Source organism: Schistocerca americana, chromosome 6 (genome assembly GCF_021461395.2).
Source record: "Schistocerca americana isolate TAMUIC-IGC-003095 chromosome 6, iqSchAmer2.1, whole genome shotgun sequence".
NCBI classification, from domain to species: Eukaryota; Metazoa; Arthropoda; class Insecta; order Orthoptera; family Acrididae; genus Schistocerca; species Schistocerca americana.
The window spans coordinates 361678136-361702658 of NC_060124.1; the positions used below are offsets into that span (position 1 = coordinate 361678136).

The 24523-nt window shown below is 37.7% G+C and overlaps 1 protein-coding gene across 2 annotated transcripts in view; it reads left to right on the top strand.

Moving 5' to 3' along the window:
• Nucleotides 1-220: 220 nt before the first annotated feature.
• Nucleotides 221-24523, top strand: part of LOC124619886 (xylulose kinase-like) — a 148295-nt gene continuing 123992 nt past the window's right edge. The window contains exons 1-3 of one of the 2 annotated variants that reach the window (XM_047146514.1): nt 221-551; nt 24046-24128; nt 24228-24372. In XM_047146514.1, the coding sequence (XP_047002470.1) occupies nt 507-551; nt 24046-24128; nt 24228-24372 (273 nt within the window). In that variant the 5' untranslated portion in view covers nt 221-506. Of the gene's footprint in view, nt 613-24045; nt 24129-24227; nt 24373-24523 lie in introns of both variants that reach the window. The other variant, XM_047146515.1, reaches the window with a different exon arrangement.

Consider the following 24523-nt stretch of genomic DNA (forward strand, 5'->3'; position numbering starts at 1 on the left):
CCACTAAAGAAAAATTATACCCGACGAAAATTTTTCTTATCCTAAGTAAAAGCTTCCGAACGAGACTTATAGTAAAGCAATAACATTTAGAACATTTTAGAAACCGCGTGTGGACCGAAGGATAATTCGTATAAGTCGATAAAATATAGGTTAATGATGCCGTTTGTGTGTCATGCTATTCAGTTTGGCAATTTTATTAACTTTTTAAGATAAGTCTTTTTCCTGCGTAAATCTTCAAGCAGAATAGCTCGAGAAATCTTTACTGAAAAAGGTCTTCGCAAGGTTCTTTCAAGAAACAGTTTTGAAGTTCGTCTTTTCGGTTATGCTAATCTGGACATGTGGGTTACATCACTCTGAACTATTGACACTACATTAATCGCCTGCTTATCACTTTCATTCCGAATCCAGCTCCTGTAATAGTGGGGGAAGTAGTAATAAGTGGCTTAGTTGGTGCACAGCTGACGCCTACACGCACAGTTAGCGGCTGTGTACCAACAACGTCTGACATGGAGAATAACTCGTACCTGGGGATTGATTTAAGCACACAACAGGTGAACATTGGTTTCGAAATGGCTCATGTCTTTGGAAGTGGGTTCCTAATTAATATGCACGGTAAATGATATTTTATTGTGTTCACGGAGGTTTCTCACAACGTTGTTACGCGCACGACAATGTCATTTAATGTGGCATGTCAGACGAAAACACACAATCCCACGCAATTTTTATGGTTACATGACGAGGCTTGTTCGATATCGTGTAGTAAAATTGTAATAGGTTAGGTTGTCTTGGCACTTAATATTGTCCATTTTCGAATAATAAGCTTGTGGTGTTGTCATAGCGATTTCAGTAATATCCCAGTTTGTTTGACAGAGGACAACTGTGGTAGTGTCATCAAAATGCGGTACCTTATATTAAATCATATCTGCATGAATTTGTCATTTTCATCTCGTTTGTGAACGAGTTCTTAGCAGTTTTTTATTCACTTAAACTGTGAATCCACCGTTTATTGGCAAAAAAAAAAAAGACATAACACTAATGTTACGGTTTCTAAATACATGAATATTACGTATAGGCAATGCACGTCAGTGGACTACCATTATCAGCTTGCAGCCCCACATAAGAAAGCATTTATCAGTAATCCAAGATGCTGGAGAAATGTCCTTAAAGCAGACTATGATAGCAACTCGAGGCTGTTAAGGAATTTAATTTTGTATATCATCCATGTTGTCATTTGTATGGTGCAGAACTGTGATGTGAGCTATAAATGTAAATAGTTAACATTTCGTGTAAGACTTTGAAATACACAAAAGAGGTGCAGATACAATATGTTATCAACAGAAGCACAAAATGTATCATTGAAAGTATATAGAAACACCTCTGAAGACCAGCTTAAAGAAAAGCAAGTTACACAACAGAAGAATTTAAGACATACATGATATGTTCCTTTTACCTTTATTATTAATTCTATGTCATTCACCAGCCATTGCCAAACAAACAACATGAAGTTTGGAATAAAATGAATGAAATATTGCTGTTGGAACTACAATATTAAAATGGGTACTGTAAAAACAAAAAGAATAAGACAGTCAATACAGTACTAGAACACAGTGCAAGAACTAAGTCAGCATTGTTCCCAGGTCAGGGGCAAGCAGATTGCATCACATTTTAGTGATTATATATTAAAATCGCTACTAAAACTAAGATAACAGACAAGAAGCATTGCCTAACACAAATGTTATAAACAATGATTATAAACAACCATTTGCAGCCCTTAGATGTTTACAGTTCGTGGATCTACATGTGATTGTATCATGTTGACCATTCTAAAATTCCACTTGGAGAGAAAAATTCATTTACAGAATATAGGCCTAGTGGATGTTTTTTGATATCAGTCTAGCTCTACAGGGCTGCTGAGAGAAATCTGTCCAATGTTTTACTGAGACAACAGCTTAGAATATCAGTGTTGGCATTAGTTAATGTCTCATAGTTGTGAATTTTTTGTCTCTTGCTGAAGGATCCTTGATTTTCTTTTATATAGACGAGATAATTGAAAACATATTGGCTAAATATTGTGATTATTCCCATCCACTTGAAAATGGGTCTACAGTTGTCAAATTTCTTGCTGGAAGATGTTATCCTTACAGCCTTCTCTTGTAGGAGCAATATGTTTTTACTTCCAGTAGAGTGTTCCCACAACATCAATCCATATGTAATGTGGCTGTGGAACATTGCATAATATATTGTGATTAAGTACTGATCTGTTATCAGGAATTTGAGTATCCTGACAAGGTAAATTACTCTTGAGTGCTTAGAACACACACATGCAGTGTGTTTGGTCCACAGCAGCTTATTGTCAGTTGTGATTCCCAGGGGTTTGACATTATCAACATTTACTATGAGTCCACAGTCACTAAGACTGCATATTTCCTGGGCTCTATCTTCATTTAATTTCATTTTGTTTGTTTTGTACCACTTTTTGGCTACTTCAAACAAAAATCAGCATCCTTTAGTGCCTCAGATGAATTTCTACCCTTAGTCATTAATGTTGTATAATCTGCAAAAAAGCAGGGTAGAGCCATCACAACTTAAGTCATTGACAGGCATAAGAAAAGAGCAGAGGGCTAAGTATGGAGCCCTGTGGTACGCCCTGTTCACATACCACTTCATGAGACAGTGCTCCTAGTAAGATGACAGAATCTCAAAAATGACACCGTTTATACCATAAGCTTTTAATTTTTCCAGGAGTATCTTACCAGAGGTGCCATCAAATGCCTTGCTTAGATCTTAAAGAATTAAAGCCTTGCAGTTCTTTTCATCAAATGCTTCCATTATCTTTGTTATTACATCAAGCATTGCAGTAAATGTAGATTTCCCTCTTCTAAATCCTTGTTGTCTATCCAGGAAGTGGTTGATGTCTTTGAAATAACATAGTGGCTGGGTTTTCATTATAATTTCCATCACTTTTGCTATTATAGGAATTATAGAGATTGATGTCTAATTGGATGGATTGTTAGGATCACCTTTTATATACAATGGCACTGTCTTTGTTTTAAGAAGTCTGAAAAAGCACCGACCTCAAGTGAGTGGTTAATAACAGGAGCCAAAGGTTTAGCAATATCAGATACAGCACATGATTTTCCGTATGAATGTGTGCTAACAGAGTGTTTTTAAAACTTTTCTCGATTTTCGCTATATGCTCTGGAAGCACTTTCACCTGGCCAAGGTGCAGCTATTGCTATTGCTAATGCTTATATTGTTTGTAATAACAATTTCTTAATCTAGTCCTTCAGCTGCATTATTCCCATCAACATCAGTAAAATATTTGTTAACAATCACCAGGACTGGGGTTGTGGGTCTGTTTCTGTGCTTGTTAAGTTCCCTAATTGCTTTGTAGGGTTTGGGAGCTTCAGAAATGAAGCAGACATTATGTGCCTTCTTGGCTACTTTTACTTCCTTTCTGTAGATTTGTGTAGCTTTCAGATAACAACAATGAAACATATCTTTTGCCCAGGCATATGTTGCTGTTGAACTTGGTCATTTATTTAGCAGCAGAACAACATACTTTGTGTTCCAGCTTGGGGGTGTACTATGCTTTGTCTCTGTGTAAATCTTTTCTGTTTAGTAGTTTATCTATCTAAGGGATTCCTTATGGTTACTGATGGGAAACAGTTCTCTAGATTTATTTTGATGATCTGGAGATGCATTTAAAAATGTGAATAATTCTCTCCACACTCAGTGCTTACATGTTTCATTTATACATCTTGCCACAACTGCATGACTCCCACTTGCTATAAGTAATCTATAAATATGTACCTTCTGATGAAGGTAGATGGTTCAAAACTGGTAATGAGATAATAAAAACTGAAGAACAATGCCAAAGGTGACTGGATGCAGTAATTTTAAGAAACCCTTAAAATATTTAAAAGTGTCAGTTGGTCCCAATCCTATAACTTCAGACTGCCAGTCAATCCTGCAAGCACATTTTTGAAGATCTTTATTCCTTCTTCTGTTATAATTCTTTTACTGATGATCTAGTCAGAATACCACATAATGGCTTTTCTATGAAGATTCCTTTGACTGTTTAGATGGACAACTAACACATCATGATCTTGATCTGCTGTCAATGTGTCCACCGCACATACTTTGTAGACGCTGGTGTGTTGTTTCTGAAGGCTATCAGAGAGACGTATCATGGCTGTGTTAGCAGCATGTTAAATAGTTACCTTCCTTTGTATTAATAACTCTTGTATATTTCTGAATCTAGTAACTGAGGTATTGATTATCTGTGTTTGACAAGTGAAACACTTGAGTAAAGACTATCACAGTTTGTGCTTATGTTGAGTTTCTTTGGTGTAGACCTACTCCAAAGGAATGAGTTTAACAGTCAGTATTATAGTTTCTTGTAAAATATTCTCTACAGGATTCAGGATTAATTATGTCGGAGATGCATAGGACGACTGCTTTATGTGCTAAATGAAGATTTCCCTTTGGCAGTAAGGGTTATGTACACATCAGGAAAAAATGACGAAAGGCACAACAGGTGTTTTGCTGTAACTTGTCACTTATACATAAGTGCTAACTGTATGGCCAGCCATTTGCCCCTTCTCTTAAAGATATAATTATGCACTCTTTGTGTACATATATTTTGAGCAGTTTTTTCATTATATTATAATATCATTGTGAGATGATCCTTGGATAAATAAATAAGTGTAAAGTAAATCAAACTTAGCAAATAGGTGACCCGGGCCAACTTTGTATGTATATATTTTGTAGCTTGGAATGTAGCTGAAGCATCAACGCTGTCATTATTACCTAGGTTGCATAAAACATTTACACTTTATTAGAGTGATTGACTTGTTATTAACTTGTTCTTAAATTTATATTGCGCATACAATTGGCATAATATGACAGATACATTAATGACATTCCATTGTAATATAAATGTTAAAATGAATGGATTACACACAGCACATTTGATAGAAGTACAAACAGAAAAAGTTGTATGTCTCTGTATTCAGTATAAGCTAAATAATATACAGTTAATATCATCAATAAAAATTGAGTTTGGTATGTTAAGTGATGCAACAATTTATATCTACACACAGAAATAAAAAGTTCAGCAAGCAGCAGGAATGTGTTTATATGCAGTTTAAAGTTGTTTCTCCATAAAAATGTCTCATATACTATAAATGAAATCTTGAACAGAAATAAGTACTTTAATTCATGTATCTGTAAATGAGCTATGTCCCCAGTGCACAGTAATTTACTCCCATCAGGTAGTACCAAGGAAGCCACCGAACGTAACAGATTACTGTCATGTGTCACAAGGTGTCACTCCACAAGACTCTGCAGAGAGTATTTTGTATTTAATCCAGGACACTGGCGAAGTCTGATGACCAAGAACTTTGCACCACCATCTCACCTTTTCTTGTTCACTAAAATACTGGGGTGTAAATATCTTCAGCCACAGTGATTTGAACTGGGTATCGCTGAGATGAGTACCATGATACTGGCATGTATTAGTGACTGTGCTTACAGAAACAGAAATTGTAATCCTGATATCCTGTACAACTGAAGTTTGTTTAGTGACTGTAATAGACATATTTTATTCATTTCATATTCCTAAACATAGAGTTACAAATGCTTGTTTTTATGTAAAAATAGAAGTAGTTGGCTACTATTCATGGGTAGTTGAAAATTGGGTTGACTTTTGTCAGAAAACTGGAAGCTACTGGAGGTGGGTGTATCAGAGTATAATACCCTAAATAATGTATCTGAGAAATTGAAAGTACTCAAAGACTAAATCTTTCTGCAGACAAGGCATCTTAGATCAGCCTCCTTACCAAGATATATGAAATGTTGGCTAAAACTCACAGTTAACTAGAGGCAGTCCAACCTTCTGGCAATTCTGTGACAATCCAAGTTTCAACTTTTAGACATACACTTTTTTGGCCAAGAAGACAGATAAAGCTACTGGTATAACTGACAATGTATGAAACACATATAACTTTTTTTTTCTTTTTAAGAAGTTACATTATTCTCTATTTAATCTGGAACAATAGACCTGCATAGGCCATACCACATTGCAAAAAATGCTCTCAGTATTAGATTGTATTAATCAATTGTAGAAGAAAGATCCTCTACAGAAATCAGTGTGAATTCTGCAACTTGTGACCCACGAGATCCAGATGGCAGTAGATAGCGGCACCCAGGTTGGTGCCATATTCCTTAACTTTTGAAAGTAATTCAATCAAGTTCTGCACTTTCAGCTAGTGAGCAAAATATAAGCTTAAGTATGGCAGCAAAAGAACTGGCAAATAATAGATTTATTTTGAATAGGGAAAACAAATCAAAGTGCTACGATCAGTGATCAAATCTGAAACAGGCACTACAACTAAAGCCCATGATATTGCCAAAATCAAGATAGGGGACAAAAGTACTGTAAATGTTGCTCAAATTTCAGAACTGTTCGATAAATTCTATTTGAATGTAAACAGATAAAACATTGATGAGAAAATTACGCAGATACGTAAATTTCTTCAGCACTGAGGAATTTGAAGGTGAACTTTTCAGTGCATTCACCAAAACTACTGCAAAAGATATAGGGAATGCTATACAAATACCAACAAAAGGGTTAAAGGCAGTCACTAAAATAATTGTGCAGCTACTATTCACAATAGTTAAACAGTCCTTTGAAGAAGGTTGTTTTCTAGATGCAATGAAGTACGCAATAGTGTTATTATTCTGTTGATGAATTTATTGAGGACAGCTTCACAGGGATTGTATTACATGTATTATTTTATGTACATGTGTCGCTGTAACTTAAAAATGTAAAATATAATGTAAACTTTTGCATTTCTCTTAAAAAAGTGAAAAAAGTTTCTTTTGTAAACCTTGACATGTCTCCTGTACATCAAATCAAATGATTTGAAAATTGTACGTAATGAGATGAATAAATCACATATCACATAGATAAACTACTATTCAAAAAAGGGAGAAAAGAACATGTTGGGAACTATTGCCCTCTCTCTCTCCTCCTGCCACAGCCAAAAATTTTGGAAAAGGTTGTGACAATACAAATTCAAAATTTCCTACAAAAGTTTAATTTCAAGATGTCAGTATGGGTTTCAGAAATGCAAAAGCATATTATCTCCTACCAACCAGTTTGTACACAAAATTAGCTCCTCTCTAGACAACTCCCTGCAAGCACAGGAATTTTTTGTGACCTATGAAAGGCCTTTGATAGCGTGAACCACTGTTCGCAACTCTCTAAACTGGAAAAATATAGAATTAGGGCTACTGTATTAGAATGGTTTAAGTCCTTCCAAATGAACTGAAGACAGAGGATTACAACATCAAAGAGAGGAAATTATGCCTCAGAATGGAAAACCGTTTCAAAAGGAGTACACTAAGGCTCGGTTTTAGCGTCATTCTGTTTCTGTTTTACGTAAATGAGCTACCGCTTAATGCTGAGTGTCACTTTGTTTTATTTGCAGACGACACATGCATAATCATTGAAACTAATAGTACTGACCAAATTCCTTAAACTGTTGTAGGTTCCATACAGACATTTGATATCTAATTTAATTTAAATGGGTTAAAATTAAACATGGAAATACCTCCATGAATGCAGTTTAAAACAAAAGAAGCAAAGTTATATGATATTCAAATCGATCTTAAAAGCCAGGATTTGCAGGAAGCTAACTGTGTGAAATTCCCTAGAATGCAATTAGATAAAAATTTATCATGGAACTAACATATACAGTACCTTGCAAATAAATTAAAGAGCCTAGCATTTGTAATGATGGTACGACAAAATGCTACCAGCATGAAAATAAGGAAAATAGTATATCACAGCTACTTTGATTCAGTAATAAGGTTTGGAATTACATTTTGGGATAGCTTGAACCACATATCTGTAATATTAAAACTTCTGTGGTCTTGCGGTAGCATTCTCGCTTTCCGCGCTTTGGGTCCCGGGTTTGATTCCTGGCAGGGTCAGGGATTTTTTCTGCCTCGTGATGACTGGGTGTTGTGTGTTCTTTATCATCATTTCATCATCATTGACTCCTAAGTCACCGAAGTGGTGTCAACTAAAGAAGACTTGCAATACAGCGGTCGAACTTCCCCGCATGGGGCCTCACAGCCAACAATGCCATACAGTCGTTTCATTTTGTTTTTTTCAAGTAACTATCATTAGAAATATTCACAATGTAAAGCAAAGAAAATCATGTGACCCGCTGTTAAAAAATGTGAGTATATTAAGTGTTCCCTCATTGTACACCTATGAACTGATTATCTTTGTACATAGTACCCCTGGTTCATTTGTAGCAAATTAATTTCAACATGATCACACCACCAGAAATTGAAATAATTTTACACTGACCACCCACCATTTAGAACTCTATGCTCAACTCTGCAGTATATGGATATGAAAATTTACAGCAAAGGGAAAGGATAAAAATTGCTCACTATCAATTTAGACACATTTAAAAAACCTCGTCAGACTGGTTCGGAATCTTGCTATTCCATTGAAGAGTTCATGGCAAGACAATCTGAAAATTTTAGCATGAGAGAACACTTGCATAGCATTTTATAATACATTTTTTTTAAAGTCATGTTTTGTGTAGCAATTATATATTTAGTACAGGATATTATATTAATGATATTGTAAGGAAAATGGTGAATTAATTGTTGTGTTGTGGCAAGTTTCCTGTACACGAAGATGTGACTTGAAATTGTATGTTATGAGACTATAAACTTCTTTTCAATTCTAACACTGGAAGCTTTGTGATTTGATTTAAGAGTTCTAGCTGTTAACTCGGTATGTTGTTCTTAATGGAGAGATATCATCAGGTGTATATGTAGCTCAGGGAATGTTACAGAACTGTTACTGTTAACAATATATGTAAATGACCAGTTAGATAACATTAGAAACTCTGTCAGGCTGTCTACATGGAAGTAATAGTGGAATGCAGGAAGCTCCACACTGATTGACTCAGTCATTTGTGCATTCATTCAGTGTGTTCCTTGGATTCTCCTAGTACAGAGACTGTTGAGTGATGTAGAATGAATGTAAACATAGGCTTCCCCGGCTGTTGCCACAGTCAATAAAATTCTTCTGCGTTTGAGGCTGCATTGTCATCTAAAAAATTCCGACATTTCAGTGACGGTTGCAAGGAGCCTTCCTTAGGGTGTATAGACAACTGCTGAATGAGCAGTAGTTTGGATACCTATATTCTGTGGAGGAGTGCTGTCATTGGATGTGAGGGTGAGGAGGAAGGGTATTAGGAGTTCATTTTATGGGTCTTTGCATTGCGTGTTGTCATTGGCGGAAATGGGCATTTCCCATTGGAGTTTCCTTTACTGCTTGCCATTGGTGGAAATTGGCGAATAGGAGACTAAGCGGTGACTACAGCGTAGCATTGTTTACTAAATGCCTAGTATCAACTACGCCGCTTCAGCACTCTGTGTACCCTCCACTGCTGTGGCCTACAGTGCGCCTGTTGCTCTGCGAGAGCTGTCCTTCCGCAAAGCTGTCACAACTGGCAGCCAAGACACTGGAAGTCGGTACCCGTCTTCTCTATTCATATTGTTGGGTCGCTTGGCTATTTCTATAGCCTCTCTAATCTTCCTCCTCAAACTGTACGGCTGTTTCACCAGTACGCGAGCCTCTCGAAATTCGATCTTCATCCTGCACTGTTTCTGATGTTCTGCCACCGCTGATTTGTTAACTGAACAGGAGAGATATATCTGCCTCAAACAATACAACAAATCAGTGGTGACAGAACATCAGGAACAGTGCAGGATGATGATAGAATTTCAAGAGGACCGTGTACTGGCGAAACAGCTGTTTAGTTTGACGAGGAAGATTAGAGAGGCTATAGAAATAGCCAAGTGACCCGACAATATGAATAGAGAAGATGGGTAACGACTTGCAGCGTCTTGGCTCCCAGCAGTGACAGCTTTGCGGAAGGACAGTTCTTGCAGAGCAATAGACATGTGGTAGGCTACAGCGGTGGAGGGTACACAGAGCGCAGATGCTGACTAGTCGATACTAGGCAGTTAGTAAACAACGCTAGACTGTAGTTGCCACTTAGTCTCCTATTTGCTGATTTCTAACAATGGCAAGCAGTAAAGGAAACTCCAATGGAAAACACCCATTTCCGCCAATGACAACACACAATGCGAAGACCAATAAAATGAACTCCAAATTCCCTTCCTCCTCACCCTCACATCCAATGACAGCATTCCTCCATAAGTATCCAAACTAGTGCTCACTCAGCAGTTGGCAACACACCCTGAGGAAGGTGCCTAGCAACGGTCGCTGAAACATTGGAACTTTACAGATGACAGTGCGGCCTCAAACCCAGAAGAATTTTATTGACGATGTAGAATGAGTCAAAGTATACATTAACAAAAAGAGAGAATCTTATAATCGTAGTGCAGTTGCTCCATGAGTTGTCTGGTGCTTGAAGGGATGTTGTCAGTTCAGGCTGTACCATTGGTGCTGGCTGACACGCCCACAAACTGCTGCAACTTGGTATCTGTATGCTACTCAGTACACCAAATTAACAATGCTATCACTATACTAGTTAATGCTATTCATACTTACGCCAGCTGAATTTAACCAAGTGAATTAGAAAGAGAAAAAGCTGCTGTAACCTCAGTTAGTTTGAATAACTACTATTTATTCTGCCAGAAGCTTAACAATTATGTGATTACAATTGTATTCTTCAAAGGTAATAGTTATCTGCATCTATAGATACCGAATCCTGTTTACATGACTGTTTGCTGAGCAGCTGTAAATGAACACTACTATTGCCATGCAACAAACAGTCCTTAAATCTAGACTTTCAGTTAGTTTGTAGAAAAATTGTCTAGTGAGGTACATTTTAAGTGTTGTTTGGGGTGACTGGGACTTCCAATTTCTCTGCTTTATTTTAGGTGGGAGCTGGTTGAATACCTTTCCCTCATATTACATAACTTCACTCTCAACCCCAGACGAGGAAGCAAGATCTACATGAAAATTATTTTGTTCAGATTCAGTGTTAGTCATTCAGCATTAGTACGTACAATAGACTTCATCAGAACACTTAACATATTACAATTACATTGTTATTATCATATTGGGCATGTCTTAAAATTCTTCTAATGAATAATAGGGGTTAGCTAACAAGGAGCTATGCAACTTTATGTTAAATGGTTTGCTTGGGGCATACTTTGGTTATTTGTTATAAATTTTTGAGCCATTGTAACTCCTTCTCACATGAAAGGTAAGTTGTAATTTGGCTGAGATGTAATGAGTCATGAGAGGAGTTATTATTTCACCCTGATCCCAGTTGTTGTTTCTTTCAGAGTTGTTTCTTTCAGAGTCAAAAAGTAACCTGCTTTTATTATTATTATTATTTATTTAATTACTGTTTTGATTTTATTATTATTACTGATTAAAGGAATTAGTTCTTTAGTATTCAGTCTCTCTGCTTTGATTTTATTATTATTACTGATTCAAGGAATTAGTTCTTTAGTATTCAGTCTCTCTAAGAAAAGAGCTTAGGTCTTTGAAATGGATAAAAAACCAAACAGATCTCACTAGACAATGTTTTCTGCTTCCTTCTTGAATGAAACCGGATCTGTTGTTACTTTCTGGGTTGGTAGCGACATGTCCCCAAGGATTATTCGATACATCTTCCTGTCTGTTATTCATAGATGATGATTGACACATTTTCAACTCATCTGACATGTGTGAAAAGTCCCTTTTCACTGTGTTAAGCTCTTCCAAAAATTTGTTTTGCGTTACCTTCATTCCTTCAGTTACTATTCTTTCAATCTGAGGGATGTTGATTGTACCAGAATTTATTCCTTCCTCTACTTTCTTCTCAACTTAAGTGCTTACTGAAACTTCTTTGTCTTGTATCCATTGTTCTAATTTTTATTCATAAGCAGCATGTTTCTTGTTGATATTGTGTGCAATGAATTTCTCACACCCTGAAGCAATTTCAGTTACTACTGTTGACAAATTATATAATTTTTCATCTACTGATTGTTGTTTCTCAGTGACATCATTCATTTCTTTTCTCATCTGTTGTATATCTTCCTTCACAGGTAGTTGTTCTTGCTTCTGATTCACTTCAGCAACAGTTTTGTACAAGTCTAGAACTTACTTGGTAATTGTTTCATTCTTTATAGATAAAATTGCAGTTTTATTAGCTTCTTACAAATCCTTTATTTGTATCAATACTTCTTTAAGTTCTTTTCTTTATTTTCTTCCATGTTCTTCATACCTCGCACCATTAATTTTTGAAAATCTATTAGCATTCAGGCAATAGTATCTTCTACTACCCTCATTGGTACATTTTCTGTTTTGCATGAAGAGCCCACTTCTCTTGTAAATCTGTCCACAAAGGACACTTCTGACTGATCCAATGATGCAGGTCTTGCATCACCATGTTCAACTACCACATTCTGAGTCAATTCCATCTCAAAATTGTCTAAATCCTTTTGTTGCTCCATTTTGTATTTGGTACGGGTTTTAAACATTACACATGCACACAAAAATTAAAAAGGACACACCCTATATTTGCACAAAAGCACTAGACACCTTAGGTGAACTTTAGACACATGCAATGCAATAATCTGTAACACCCAAATTATTCACTTTGAAAATATGTTCATAGAAAGTCACTATACATCTCAAATAAATAAATACTATTCTACTTAAAACTACTAGGAAATTATTATCCTCAACCAATGAAAATCTACAGTTCTACTAATTCTGTCAGTTTGAGATTGTTATGATAAGGCACAGAAAGAGCATTGCCAAAGTCTTTTCTTGATCTTGTCTTTCAATGAGAAATGATGCTGGCAGTGCTCCACATTCACAGGATATCACCTCTCTCCAACAGGAAGTATTGGTTGTGGGAGGACATGAAACAAATCACACATTCATTAGTCTATTATAATAGTAATGCATACGCAAATGACAAAAACTTAACCTAAGACACACATATTAATACTTTTTCATTGAAACTGATTAGGTTTCAAATTTATCTTTGTCATGATTACTTGTTGTCACTCAGAAAAATAAAGTTACCACAAGTCAAAATTCAGTAGATATTCAATTCTCATACCACTTCTAGACATCCTGTCACATAGGGTGCCATTGTAACTCCCTCTCACGTGAAAGGTAAATTGTGTAATTTTACTGAGATGTAATGATCAATGAGAGGAGTCATTATTTCACCCTGAACCCATTTATTGTGTGGAGATCTGTGTTGGAAACTTTCTTTCAGAGACAAAAATAGCCTCAATGAACTGCTTTTATTATTATTATTATTATTCAATTAATTACTGCTTTGATTTAATTATTATTACTGATTCAAGAAAGTAGTTCTTTATTATTCAGTCTCTCTAAGAAAAGAGTTAAGATCTTTGAAATGAATAAAAAGCCAAACAGATCCCACTAGACGATGTTTATGCTCAGGCGATTGTGCATGGTAGACTAGAGGTCTGCTGCTGCATACTGACTGTAAGCTGTACTCAATGCCAGTTGTCAAACTGTGTGCTAAATCTGGAGGAATCTTAGTCTATGTTAACTATGGTCCAATTCTCCTTTCCATGGAAGCCTGTCTGTCGAAGTGGATTTGTTTAAGAGTCTTTAAATTAATGACCATATAGGGTTTGCAGGTTCGAGCTTCCACAGTCCAAAGATATGTCTCGTAGGCATGCACAAATATTTGAAAATGTGAAACCATAAGATGGAGAATAATTTATGCAATACACAACTTGTTTATGCTGCCAAGATTGCAGTTTTGCAACAGAGCCTTCTCTATTAAACCATAATACATTCATCCATACTCATTAAGATCAGCAGCTAGACTATATCTTTTCACAATAGTTAATACTGAACCAAAGCTCTCTTAGCTCAAGGAATAGAGAGAGGTCAGCGATAATGCTGCTTTCTCGCAGTCAGTTGCACCAGAGTACGCTTCATATAATATCTTGTTCCGCCATGTATCTTTTGCTCTTGTATGACATGAACCACTACACCATGTACATATTGCTGTTACTAGTTTTTGTTAATCTGTATCTAGATAAGATCAGAGAAGTACAGGTTCTTGTATTATTATCATGTGTCTGATTTGTTATAACTAAATTAGGTAATTCAGCAAGTATGTGATTAAAACTGTCAAGAATATACAAATTAACTACTGTTAAAATCTTATATTTGATGAACAAATGTTTACAATGTGCTCTCTTATGTACATTGACCATTACTCTGCCATTTCCTAATTCACAAAAATTTCATATACTTTTTTGTATCTTGTATTCCAATTGTATGGATCACAGTTCAGCTGAAACAAGTTATTACTGTCAACAACAACAACAACCATTCAGGTGTAAATATAGTGGGAACTGAATGTAAAAGTTCCAGGATAATTAAAACTACTGCTGCAAGAAGTGCAGTTATCTGTTTTATACAGAACTCTTGCTGCATGCTTCTCCCGAATAAATACTGTATTTACTTAGATTCACTGCCCCCAGAAAATAATTCTGTAAGACAACAGTGAATGAAAATATGCAAAATAAACCAACTTTTTGTCTTTAAATGAATATGAGCATCAATCCTCAGTGCAGAATATGACTTGACCACAGACATAAGCAAAGTAATATATTTTATATAAACAAGCAGAAAGACTCAATATTGACAGTTTTGTGAAGTACTTTTGAACACATTTTCTGAAAACTGTCTGAGCAGCTAGTTTGGCAGCCCACAAACCATGGAAGTATCTTAGACCTTGTAGCTACAAACACGCTGGACCTTATCGATGGCATCAGTATAGAGATGGGGATTAGTGATCATGATGGTGTCATACTGACTATGGCTACAAAAGTTAATAAATCAGTCAAGAAGGCTAGAAAGGTGCTTCTGGTACAAAGAGCAGATAAGCAGTAGTTAGCATCTCACTTAGACAATGGACTGGCATCATTTAGTCCTTCTATGATGGACATACAGGAACTATGGACAAAGTTTACACAGATTGTAAATTGTGTTCTGTACATATGTGTATCTAATAATTGGATTAAGGACTGAAAAGACCCACTGCAGTTTAACAATGAAATCCAGAAAATGCTACAGATGCAAAGGCTGTTGCAGTATTGGTTCAAAAGGGAATATGCAAATGGCGACAGGCAAAGGTTAGTAGAGATTTGAGTATCTGTGAAAAGATCAATGCAAGAAGCATATAACAACTACCACTGTCATACCTTAACAAAAGATCTGACCAAGAACCTGAGAAAATTCTGGTCCTATGTAAAATCGCTAAGTGGGTCTAAGGCATGTCTCCGGTCCTTTGTTCGCCAACCTGGTGTGACAATAAAAGATAGGAAAACACAAGCTGAAGTTTTAAATTTTGCTTTTAAGAAATCTTTCATGCACAAGAATTGTACAAACATACCATCATTTGACTATTGCACAGAGTTCCATATGGATGACGTAGTAATAAGAATTCCTGGTGCAGAGAAACAACAGAAAAAGTCATAAACAAATAAATCCAGGAAGGAATCCCAATTCGGTTTTACAAAAAGTACTGTACGGCATTGGCCCCCTACTTAGCATACATTTATATTTATCATGAATCTCTTGCCCAGTGCAAAGTCCCAAGAGACTGAAAAAAAAAAAAAAAAAAAAAAAGAATGAGAGACTGGAAAGCTTATGTCCACAAATCTGCACAGTTTTAGAAAGCATCACTCATACAAAACTCAGCTTGCCCTTTTCTCACATAATCCTGTGAACTGTGGGATGAAGGCCAACATACAGAGTCCATATTTCCAGTTTTACGAAAAGTGTTTGACATGGTGCTCCACTGCAGACTGTTAATGAAGCGTATGAGCACATGGTACAGGTTCCCAGATATGATGTTGCAGTGCATTTGTTATTGTCAATTGTGATGCAAAGTTCCTTCGGGCATGCGTGGAGGCAGTGGAATGACGACAATGCAAATTTGTGCTGGACTGGGACTCGGAACCAGATTTTCCACTTTCGAGCGGTCGTCTTACCATTTGGCTACCAGAGCATGACTCATGGTCAGATCCAAACTTCCATGGTTGATGAAATGTGGAAGTTTTGGTCTGGCCATGAGTCATGCTTGTGGGCAGCCAAATGGTAAGGCGGCTGCTCACAATAAGCGGGAAGTCTGGGTTCGAGTCCCAGTCTGACACAATTTTGCATTGTTGTCATCCCATTACGATGTAGCTGGTTGTTGTCCACATTCACAACTGCAAATACATTAAATGTGGTTTCCAGATATGTGACTTGAAAACTTCTTAAGCAATAGAACCCAGAATGCTGTCCTTGACAGCAAGTGTTCATTTTGTGTAAGGACCACAAAGATAACATATGAGAAATTAGGGTTCATGGGGGGGCACATAGACAGTCATTTTCCCCTTGATCTATTTGTGAGTGCAACAGTAAAGAAAATTTCTAGTCGTGGTATAGGGTACCCTCCATCATGCACCTTACAGTGGCTTGCCGAGTATGAATATGATGTAGATAGTTCAATTACACTGTTAACAGTTAGCCACTGAAAACAGCTACAACTGGAACATACCTATGAGTATGCAGCCACAGCATTTTAAGTGGAATGACCACATTAAATAAAGGCATATGCCAAACTATAGTTTATTCGAAGATTGCAAAGAAAAGTAGTTCACCCATGGATTAGGTGGTTTACAGTACCCTTATTCAGCTGATCTTGAATGTTGCTTGTTAGTCTGTGACCTTTACAACGTACAATTAATAGAGAGGATCCATAGAGGAGCAGCCAGTTTTATCTACATCTCCTCCTATACTCCACAAACCACTGTGAGGTGAATGGCAGAAACAATTTCCCATTGTATCAGTTATTAGGATTTCTTCCTGTTCCATTCATGTATGGGGCATGGAAATAACAATTGTTTGAATGCCTTCGTGTGTGAAGTAGCTATTCTAATTGTTGTATTCTTTTAGCTGCTTTTATGTCATCTTGTCCCTGTAGAGCTGTACCATGGGCAGAAGGAGAGGATGTGGGTTGGTGTCCCGTATCCTCATTCTATAACACAACTGCACGCAATTAATAACTGGGTTCTTTATTCATAAACAAAGAGCTATTTAACTCAAAATGTTTCCATATGCTGCGGTACAAGCTCTCTTCTGTATACTCCACATAGCCTTAATGTTGTTGAAGTAGAAGTCCGCTATGTTCACTATAAGGTTACTATGTGCTGTCTGTCTCTGTGTTAAAGGGTCTGTGACTCCATCTCAGTGACATGCCGGAACTACAAGGCAAACAGACTTCAACTTACTGGCTAAACTAGCCCTCTGGCCCGCAGCGGCGATCCTAAATACTGGCGGCTGTGAGGGCGTTTGTGGCACGTTTCCAGTGAGTCTTGTCATTGGCCTTGATCGATCTCTCATAACCTCTGTGCTGCATGGTGTGCTGTCGCCAGCATATACCAGTGCGTTCCTCCCCCCAAAATGCCACACTGATGTCATATAGTGAGGCTGTGAATGTCAACTGGGAGGGAGGCGGGATGCTGGGTGTGGTGATGGCTGGGAACCGTGACTGTGGAGAACGGCAGCCTCCCAACCGTACCCCACCGTCTGGCTTGTGAGGCAAGAGATACGTCATCTGGAAAACTGCTGCAAGGGTACGCATCCAGACCTGAAGGCGTGTGCTGGGGTGATGACGGTGATGGGGACGGTGATGGTGGGTCCAAGTCCATGGGGTCGACAAGTGGGGATGTTCTGGGGTGCCCTGGTGGCACCAGCGGGTGGCTGCAAAGGCTGAGCAGTCCAGTGAAGGCATAAATCTGGTGGAAGAAAAGCAACAGAATCACAGGGCAATTAATGTGCGCGAATTTGGTTCTGGTGGCTGCGCTGCAAACCATCAGTACCTGCAATCAAATACATAAAAGAGCCAATGTGTTCCTGGATCATGCCTCTTTCCCAGCACCCACAGTTGCCACAAACCCTGAAAAGAACAAGATCGCATGGCACAAAGCAATATTTGTGGACTACTGGCGACGCTGGGTGCTGCAGTGAATGTAGCAAGTGTAGCAGCGCCCAGTGGCAGCAGCCATGCAGGAGTTCCATAGGTGATGGTCCATCTCATGGGTGGGAGTGACATGAGATGAGAAAGAGTTACTGTGCCTGTTCCCGTGTGTAGGTGATGCGAAGCATGGCCATCCAGTGCTTGAAAGTGTGAAAGTGTTGGACTGCAGGTGAAGTGGAGCACTTGTTAGGTGACAAATACCATTGCGTTCACAAAACTGTTCAAAGTCAAGTGAAGTGAACTGTGGTCTGTTGTCTGATCCAAGTACTTCTGGCAAACCTTCTATGAAAAATATTGAGGACAACACTTGAATGGTGCTACATGATGTGGTAGAGTTCATAGGCACTGCAAATATGAACTTGCTAAAAGAGTCTACCACTGTGAGCCAACGACTGTTCCAAAATGGTCCTGCAAAGTCTATGTGCACTCGTTGCCATAGTGATTGAGTCTTAGACCAAGCTGCAAATGTCTGTGTGGGAGTAGGTTGGTTCTCCATGCATGCATCACACTGTGCCACCATCTGTTCAGTGTGGGTGCCCGTGCCCTGCCAAGTACAGTGCTGGCACGTTAACTATTTAGTGCGAACAATTCCCCAATGTCCTTAATGGAACAATCCCAGCACATCCTTTTGCAACACTTTTGGAATAAGGACATGGAATTGTCCATTGTCATTTTCAACTAGAATCACACTTTGTTGAACTAAAAGACTATGCTGATGTGCAAAATGTTGGTGCACATCTGAGATCTGGATACTGTTCAATGAACAAGGCTATGACGTGTGAATATAATGAAACAAAATCTTGATGTTGACATCTGCTTCCATGGCCTGTGCTATTTTTCTGTAGTTCAAGGAAAAAGATTCCAGTAATTTAGAGTCCTGTGTATCAATATGACAACAAGATGCAGCAGATGCATCAAAATCAGAGTCTGGGCCAATCAGATGGCAATATAGGGCATCTGCATTGCCATGCTTTGCCGTAAATCTGTACACAATTTTCTACTGATACTGTGAAAGCAACAAAGCCCTGGGGTATGGGAAGGGGAAGCTGGCAAAGCTTATAGGTGACAGCATAGTGTGTGGTGGTGGGGTCACTCATCGAAAAATTTCTGTAGTAGTTGGTATTAGAGCTGCACCTTTTTTAAATTGAAGTCAGCCGGCAGGTATACCTGCTTAAAGGAAGTCCCTCTAACTAAGGGCTCACCTTTAGAGGGCGTCATGTTTCCAAGTAGAGAAGGAGATGTTGACTCTGAAATTATTGGTGTATCGGAGCACCACTTAAATAATTTGACAATTCAGAGGCTTCCTTTACCAGGATACAGATTAGCTGTCTGTTTTTCAAGGAGTTCCTTGCAGGGTGGGGGAGTGGCTACATATGTAAAAAACAGTGGTCCATTTGAGTCCATAGATGTATCACGGTGCTGCACTGAACAGATATTTGAATGTTGTGCAAGGGGAGGTGAATTTAGTGAAACTAAACTTATAATTGTTGTTGTTTATAGGTCCCCTAACTTTGACTTCAGAGCACTTCTGCTCAAGCTAGAGAGGGTTCTTGATCTACTTTGTAGGAAGTACCAGAAATTAATTATATGTGCTAACTTCAATACAAATTTTGTATATGATGGTGCAAGAAAAAGGATGTTGGTAGATCTTATAAATTCATAAGATCTGATGCAGACTGCGTTTCTTCCTACAAGGATGCAGGGGAACAGTAGCACACCCATAGACAATATTTTATTTGTTCTTCATTACTAGATGGGTATTCTGTTAGTAAAAGAGTAAATGGCCTTTCAGACCGTGATGCACAAATTTTAACACTAAAAGACTTTTGTACTCAAACAAATATCACACATAATTACTAACTGTGTAGGAAAGTTAATCCAACAGCAACAGTGAGTTTTTTAAACCTTTTCAAGAAACAAGAGTGGCAGGATGTTTATAGTACCAATAACATAGATGATAAATGTAATGCTTTCCTTAACACATTTCTCATGCTCTTTGAGAGTTGCTTTCCATTAGAATGTTCTAAACGGGTTACTAGCAGTAATAGGCAACCCAGGTGGCTGACTATTGGGATAAGGATATCATGTAGAACAAAGTGGGAATTATATCAAAATGTTAGAAGTAGTCACAATCAAGCTGCAGTAGCCCATTACAAACATTATTGTAAGGTGCTTAAAAATGTTGTTAGGAAGGCAAAGAGTATGTGGTATGCAAATAGAATTGCTAATTCACAGGATAAAATTAAAATCATGTGGTCAGTTGTGAAGGAAGTGTCTGGTCAGCAGCACAAGGTCAATGATATAAATTCAGTCCATAGTAAAAATATTTCTGTTAGTGATAAATCAGATATATGTACAGTATTTAACAATCATTTTCTGAGCATTGCTGGTGAATTAAATAAAAATTTGGTTTGTACAGGGAATCCTATAATTTTCTTGGCAAATACTTTTCTGAGATTGATATCTGAAATATTCCTCTGCGATACAGACAAGGAGGAGATTGAGTCAATAATTAAATCATTGAAGACTAAGGACTCTCATGGATATGATGGGGGGCCTAGCAGAATATTAAAGTACTGTGCTGTGCACGTAAGCCCTGTGTTTAACCACATTTGTAGTTTTTTCTTTAGGAATCATCAGTTTCCTGAATGATTAAAGCACTCAGTAGTAAAGCCACTTTATAAAAAGGGAGAAAGTGATAATGTAGACAATTTTAGACTTATTTTTATGCCATCAGTGTTTGCTAAAGTTATTAGAAAGGCTGTGTATGTTAGGATAAGTGATCATTTTATACTACACGATTTGCTATCAGATGTACAGTTCGGCTTTAGAAGTTGTTTAAGAACTGAAAATGCTATATTCTCTTTTCTTTGTGAGGTACTAGATGGGTTAAACAAAAGGTTTTGAACACTAGGCATATTTTTTGTTTTTACTAAGGCATTTGATTGTGTTGATCACAAAATATTACTCCAGAAGTTGGACCATTACGGAATACGAGGAGTAGCTCACAATTGGTTCACCTCTTGCTTTAGCAACAGACAGCAAAAGGTCATTATTCATAGTGTTGAGAATGGCTGTGATGTGGGTCTGAGTGGGGTACAGTCAAATGGGGGGCACCCCAGGGATCAGTGTCAAGTTCCTTATTAATATAAATGATATGCCCTCTAGTATTACGGGTAACTCTAATATATTTCTGTTTGCTGATGACACTAGCTTGGTAGTAAAGGATGTCATGTGTAACATTGGCCTAGTTTCAAATAGTGCAGTTCATGATCTAAGTTCATGGCTTGTAGAAAATAAACTAACGCTAAATCACAGTAAGACTCAGTTTTTACAATTTCTAACACACAATTCAACAAAACCTGACATTTTAATTTCACAGAATGGACATATGATTAGTGATACTGAACAGTTCAAATTTCTAGGTGTTCAGATAGATAGTAAACTGTCATGGAAAGCTGACTTTCAGGATCTTGTTCAAAGACTTAATGCTACCATTTTTACTATACGAACGGTATTTTAAGTGAGTGGTTGTTCAACACGAATTTAGTCTACTTCGCTTATTTTCATTCACTTATGTTGTATGGTATTATATTGTGGAGTAACTCTTCCCTCTCTAAAAGGATATTTTTGGGCAAGAAACAGGCGGTTCGGGCAATTAGTGGCGTAAGATCACGAACCTCTTGTCGACCCCCATTCACGAGTCTGCGTATTTTGACATTGGCCCCTCAGTATATATATGCCTTACTGTCATTTCTTGTTAACAATATTAGCTTATTCCAAAGAATAATCAGCTTTCACTCAGTTAATACTCGGCAGAAATCTAACCTGCATTTGGATCGGACTTCCTTAACCCTTGTGCAGAAAGGTATGCATTATACTGCTGCATCAATTCTCAGTAAGCTATCGCTTGAATTAAAAAATCTAAGCAGTTATCCACACGTTTTCAAATCAAAACTGAAGAGTTTCCTCGTGGGTCACTCCTTCTATTCTATCGAGGAATTCCTTGAAAAATTAAGCTGATTCTTATTGTATTGTTGATTGCGTTTACCTAAACTTATGATTGACTTTTTTTGGGTTCGTAAACATTTTATTTTTATCTGTTACTACTTTTATGTTATAATTTCATGCACTGACATGTTCCATGACCTTGGAAATTGGCTCCTCAGTTTGGTCCTACAGAACTTGACGTTTAAATAAATAAATATATAAAGCATTGCAATTTTTGAGCAGTGCATGTAGGGACTGGCTTTCATGGATGAAACAAGGACTACAAAGGCTTGTGATCTGTCACTAAATAGAATTTGCGACCATACAAATAGTGATGGAATTTTGTCACATCATACACAATAGCAAGAGCTTCTTTTTCAATTTGAGAGTAATTGTTCTGAGTTTGAGTTAAGAACTTTGAGATAAAAGCAATAGGTCTATCTTGTGCAACAATTCCATAGGAAGAAGTGTCGACTTGCAAAACTATTGGCTTGGCAGAATCAAAATGCAGTCAGCATCTGTCACTAAGCAAAGCATTTTTGAGTTTCTGAAATGCATCTTGACAGTCTTTAGACCACCAAAATTGTACATTTTTGCAATGCAAGTGATGCAATGGAGCTGTGATCTGAGTGGTATTCGGTATGAACTGATTGTAGTACATCATCTTGCCTAGTACTGACTACAGTCCAGATACATTGCAAGGAACAGGCAGGTCATGGATTGCAAGCAAATCAGACTGAAGGGGGTGCACACCCTGACTGTTTATCACATGGCCTAAGAACTGTAGTTCAGTCTGAAAAAAGTCGTGCTTTTCGAGACGACACTTGAGTCCTTCTTCTGACAACACTCGAAAAAGAGCACACAAATTGGCAATGTGTTCCCCTGGTGAATGACCTGAGACAACAATATCATCAACATAGTTTGAACAAAATGACACTTTTGCATCAACTGTTCTAAGTAACATTGAAAAATAGGAGCACTGCCAAAGGACAAACACAAATACTTGAATAGTCCTAAGTGTGTATTTACAATAAACACTTTCTGTGATTCTTCATCCAATGGAATTTGCAAGTAGGCATCATGCAAATCTATCTTATGAAAGTACCGTCCTGCACCAAGCCTGTCCACGAGTTCCTCAGGGTGAGGTTACAAATAAGTGCCATCTACTGTCTATGGGTTGAATGTAGACTTGAAGTCAACACAAATGTGAATGTGCCCAGAAGGTTTAGGCAACAAAACTAGTGGACTGGCTCATTGACTAACTTGGGTGGGAGCAATTACACCAATGTCTTGCAATTCTTTCAATTCACTGATTACTTTGTCTCATAAAGCAATGGGAATGGGGCAGGCCCAGAAAAACTTAGGCTGTGCACCGTCTTTCAGTGTAACATGCACTACAAAGTTATTAGCATTTCCCATTCGATCTGAAAATAGTTGAGGAAGTTCTTTAAGCAAGCTAGCTACATTGGTTTTCAGATCAAAAGCCAATATGGTAGATTAATCTGCCATGAGTAATGAGTGTGATGGGCAAACATCTATTAGGCACACTATGAATGTAGTGGTGTGGACATGTTGGGAATGTGGGTCTCATGGGGAGCGTGCAAGGGATAAATCCCTGCAGGCGCACTATCCTCTGTGCCCTCAGTGGCTCAGATGGATAGAGCATCTGCCATGTAAGCAGGAGATCCCAGGTTCGAGTCCCGGTCGGGGCACACCTTTTCGACATGTTCCCAATGATGTATATCAACGCCTGTTTGCAGCTAGGGTGTCAATTTAATTATCATTCTGTAAATATCTCCAGAATCAAAAAGCTGTTTCATTAATGCTGGTCATTTCATTTTCTTTATTTCAAAAGTATTATTAGCAGACATACAGAGTATGAGAAATAAGTCAGTTTGTCAACGTTTTACTGTTTTGAAGGACTGTATTGATAATTATAGTTCTCTTTATTTCTTTATTACAGCTTAAAGCAGTAGTAGTTGACAATCAGTTAACTGTCCTACATGAAGCACAGGTTCAGTTTGACAATGATTTGCCAGAATTCAGGTACGGTATAGTAAGTTCTTTTTTTCAGTGTCGTAAACTTCATTTTTCAATTGTATGTGATATCACATTATGAGTGACTGTGATCTGAACTTTTTACAGGACACATGCAGGAGTGGTACGGAAGGGCAGGGAGGTGTGGGCCTCTCCAGTCATGTGGGTAAAAGCACTTGATATGCTCATGGACAGGCTTAGAATTTCTGGAACTCAGTTTGAGAAGATTGCTGCGATCTCGGGAACTGCACAAGTAATACATGCAGAATATTTTCTTTAATTTCTATGTGTACTGACATTTCTGAAACAGACCATTTGTTCTAGGCCAAAACCTGTGTTTTTAATAGTGTAATTCATTGTGGGAAGGAACTATAATTTAAAAACTTTTTGGAAATTCTGTTAAA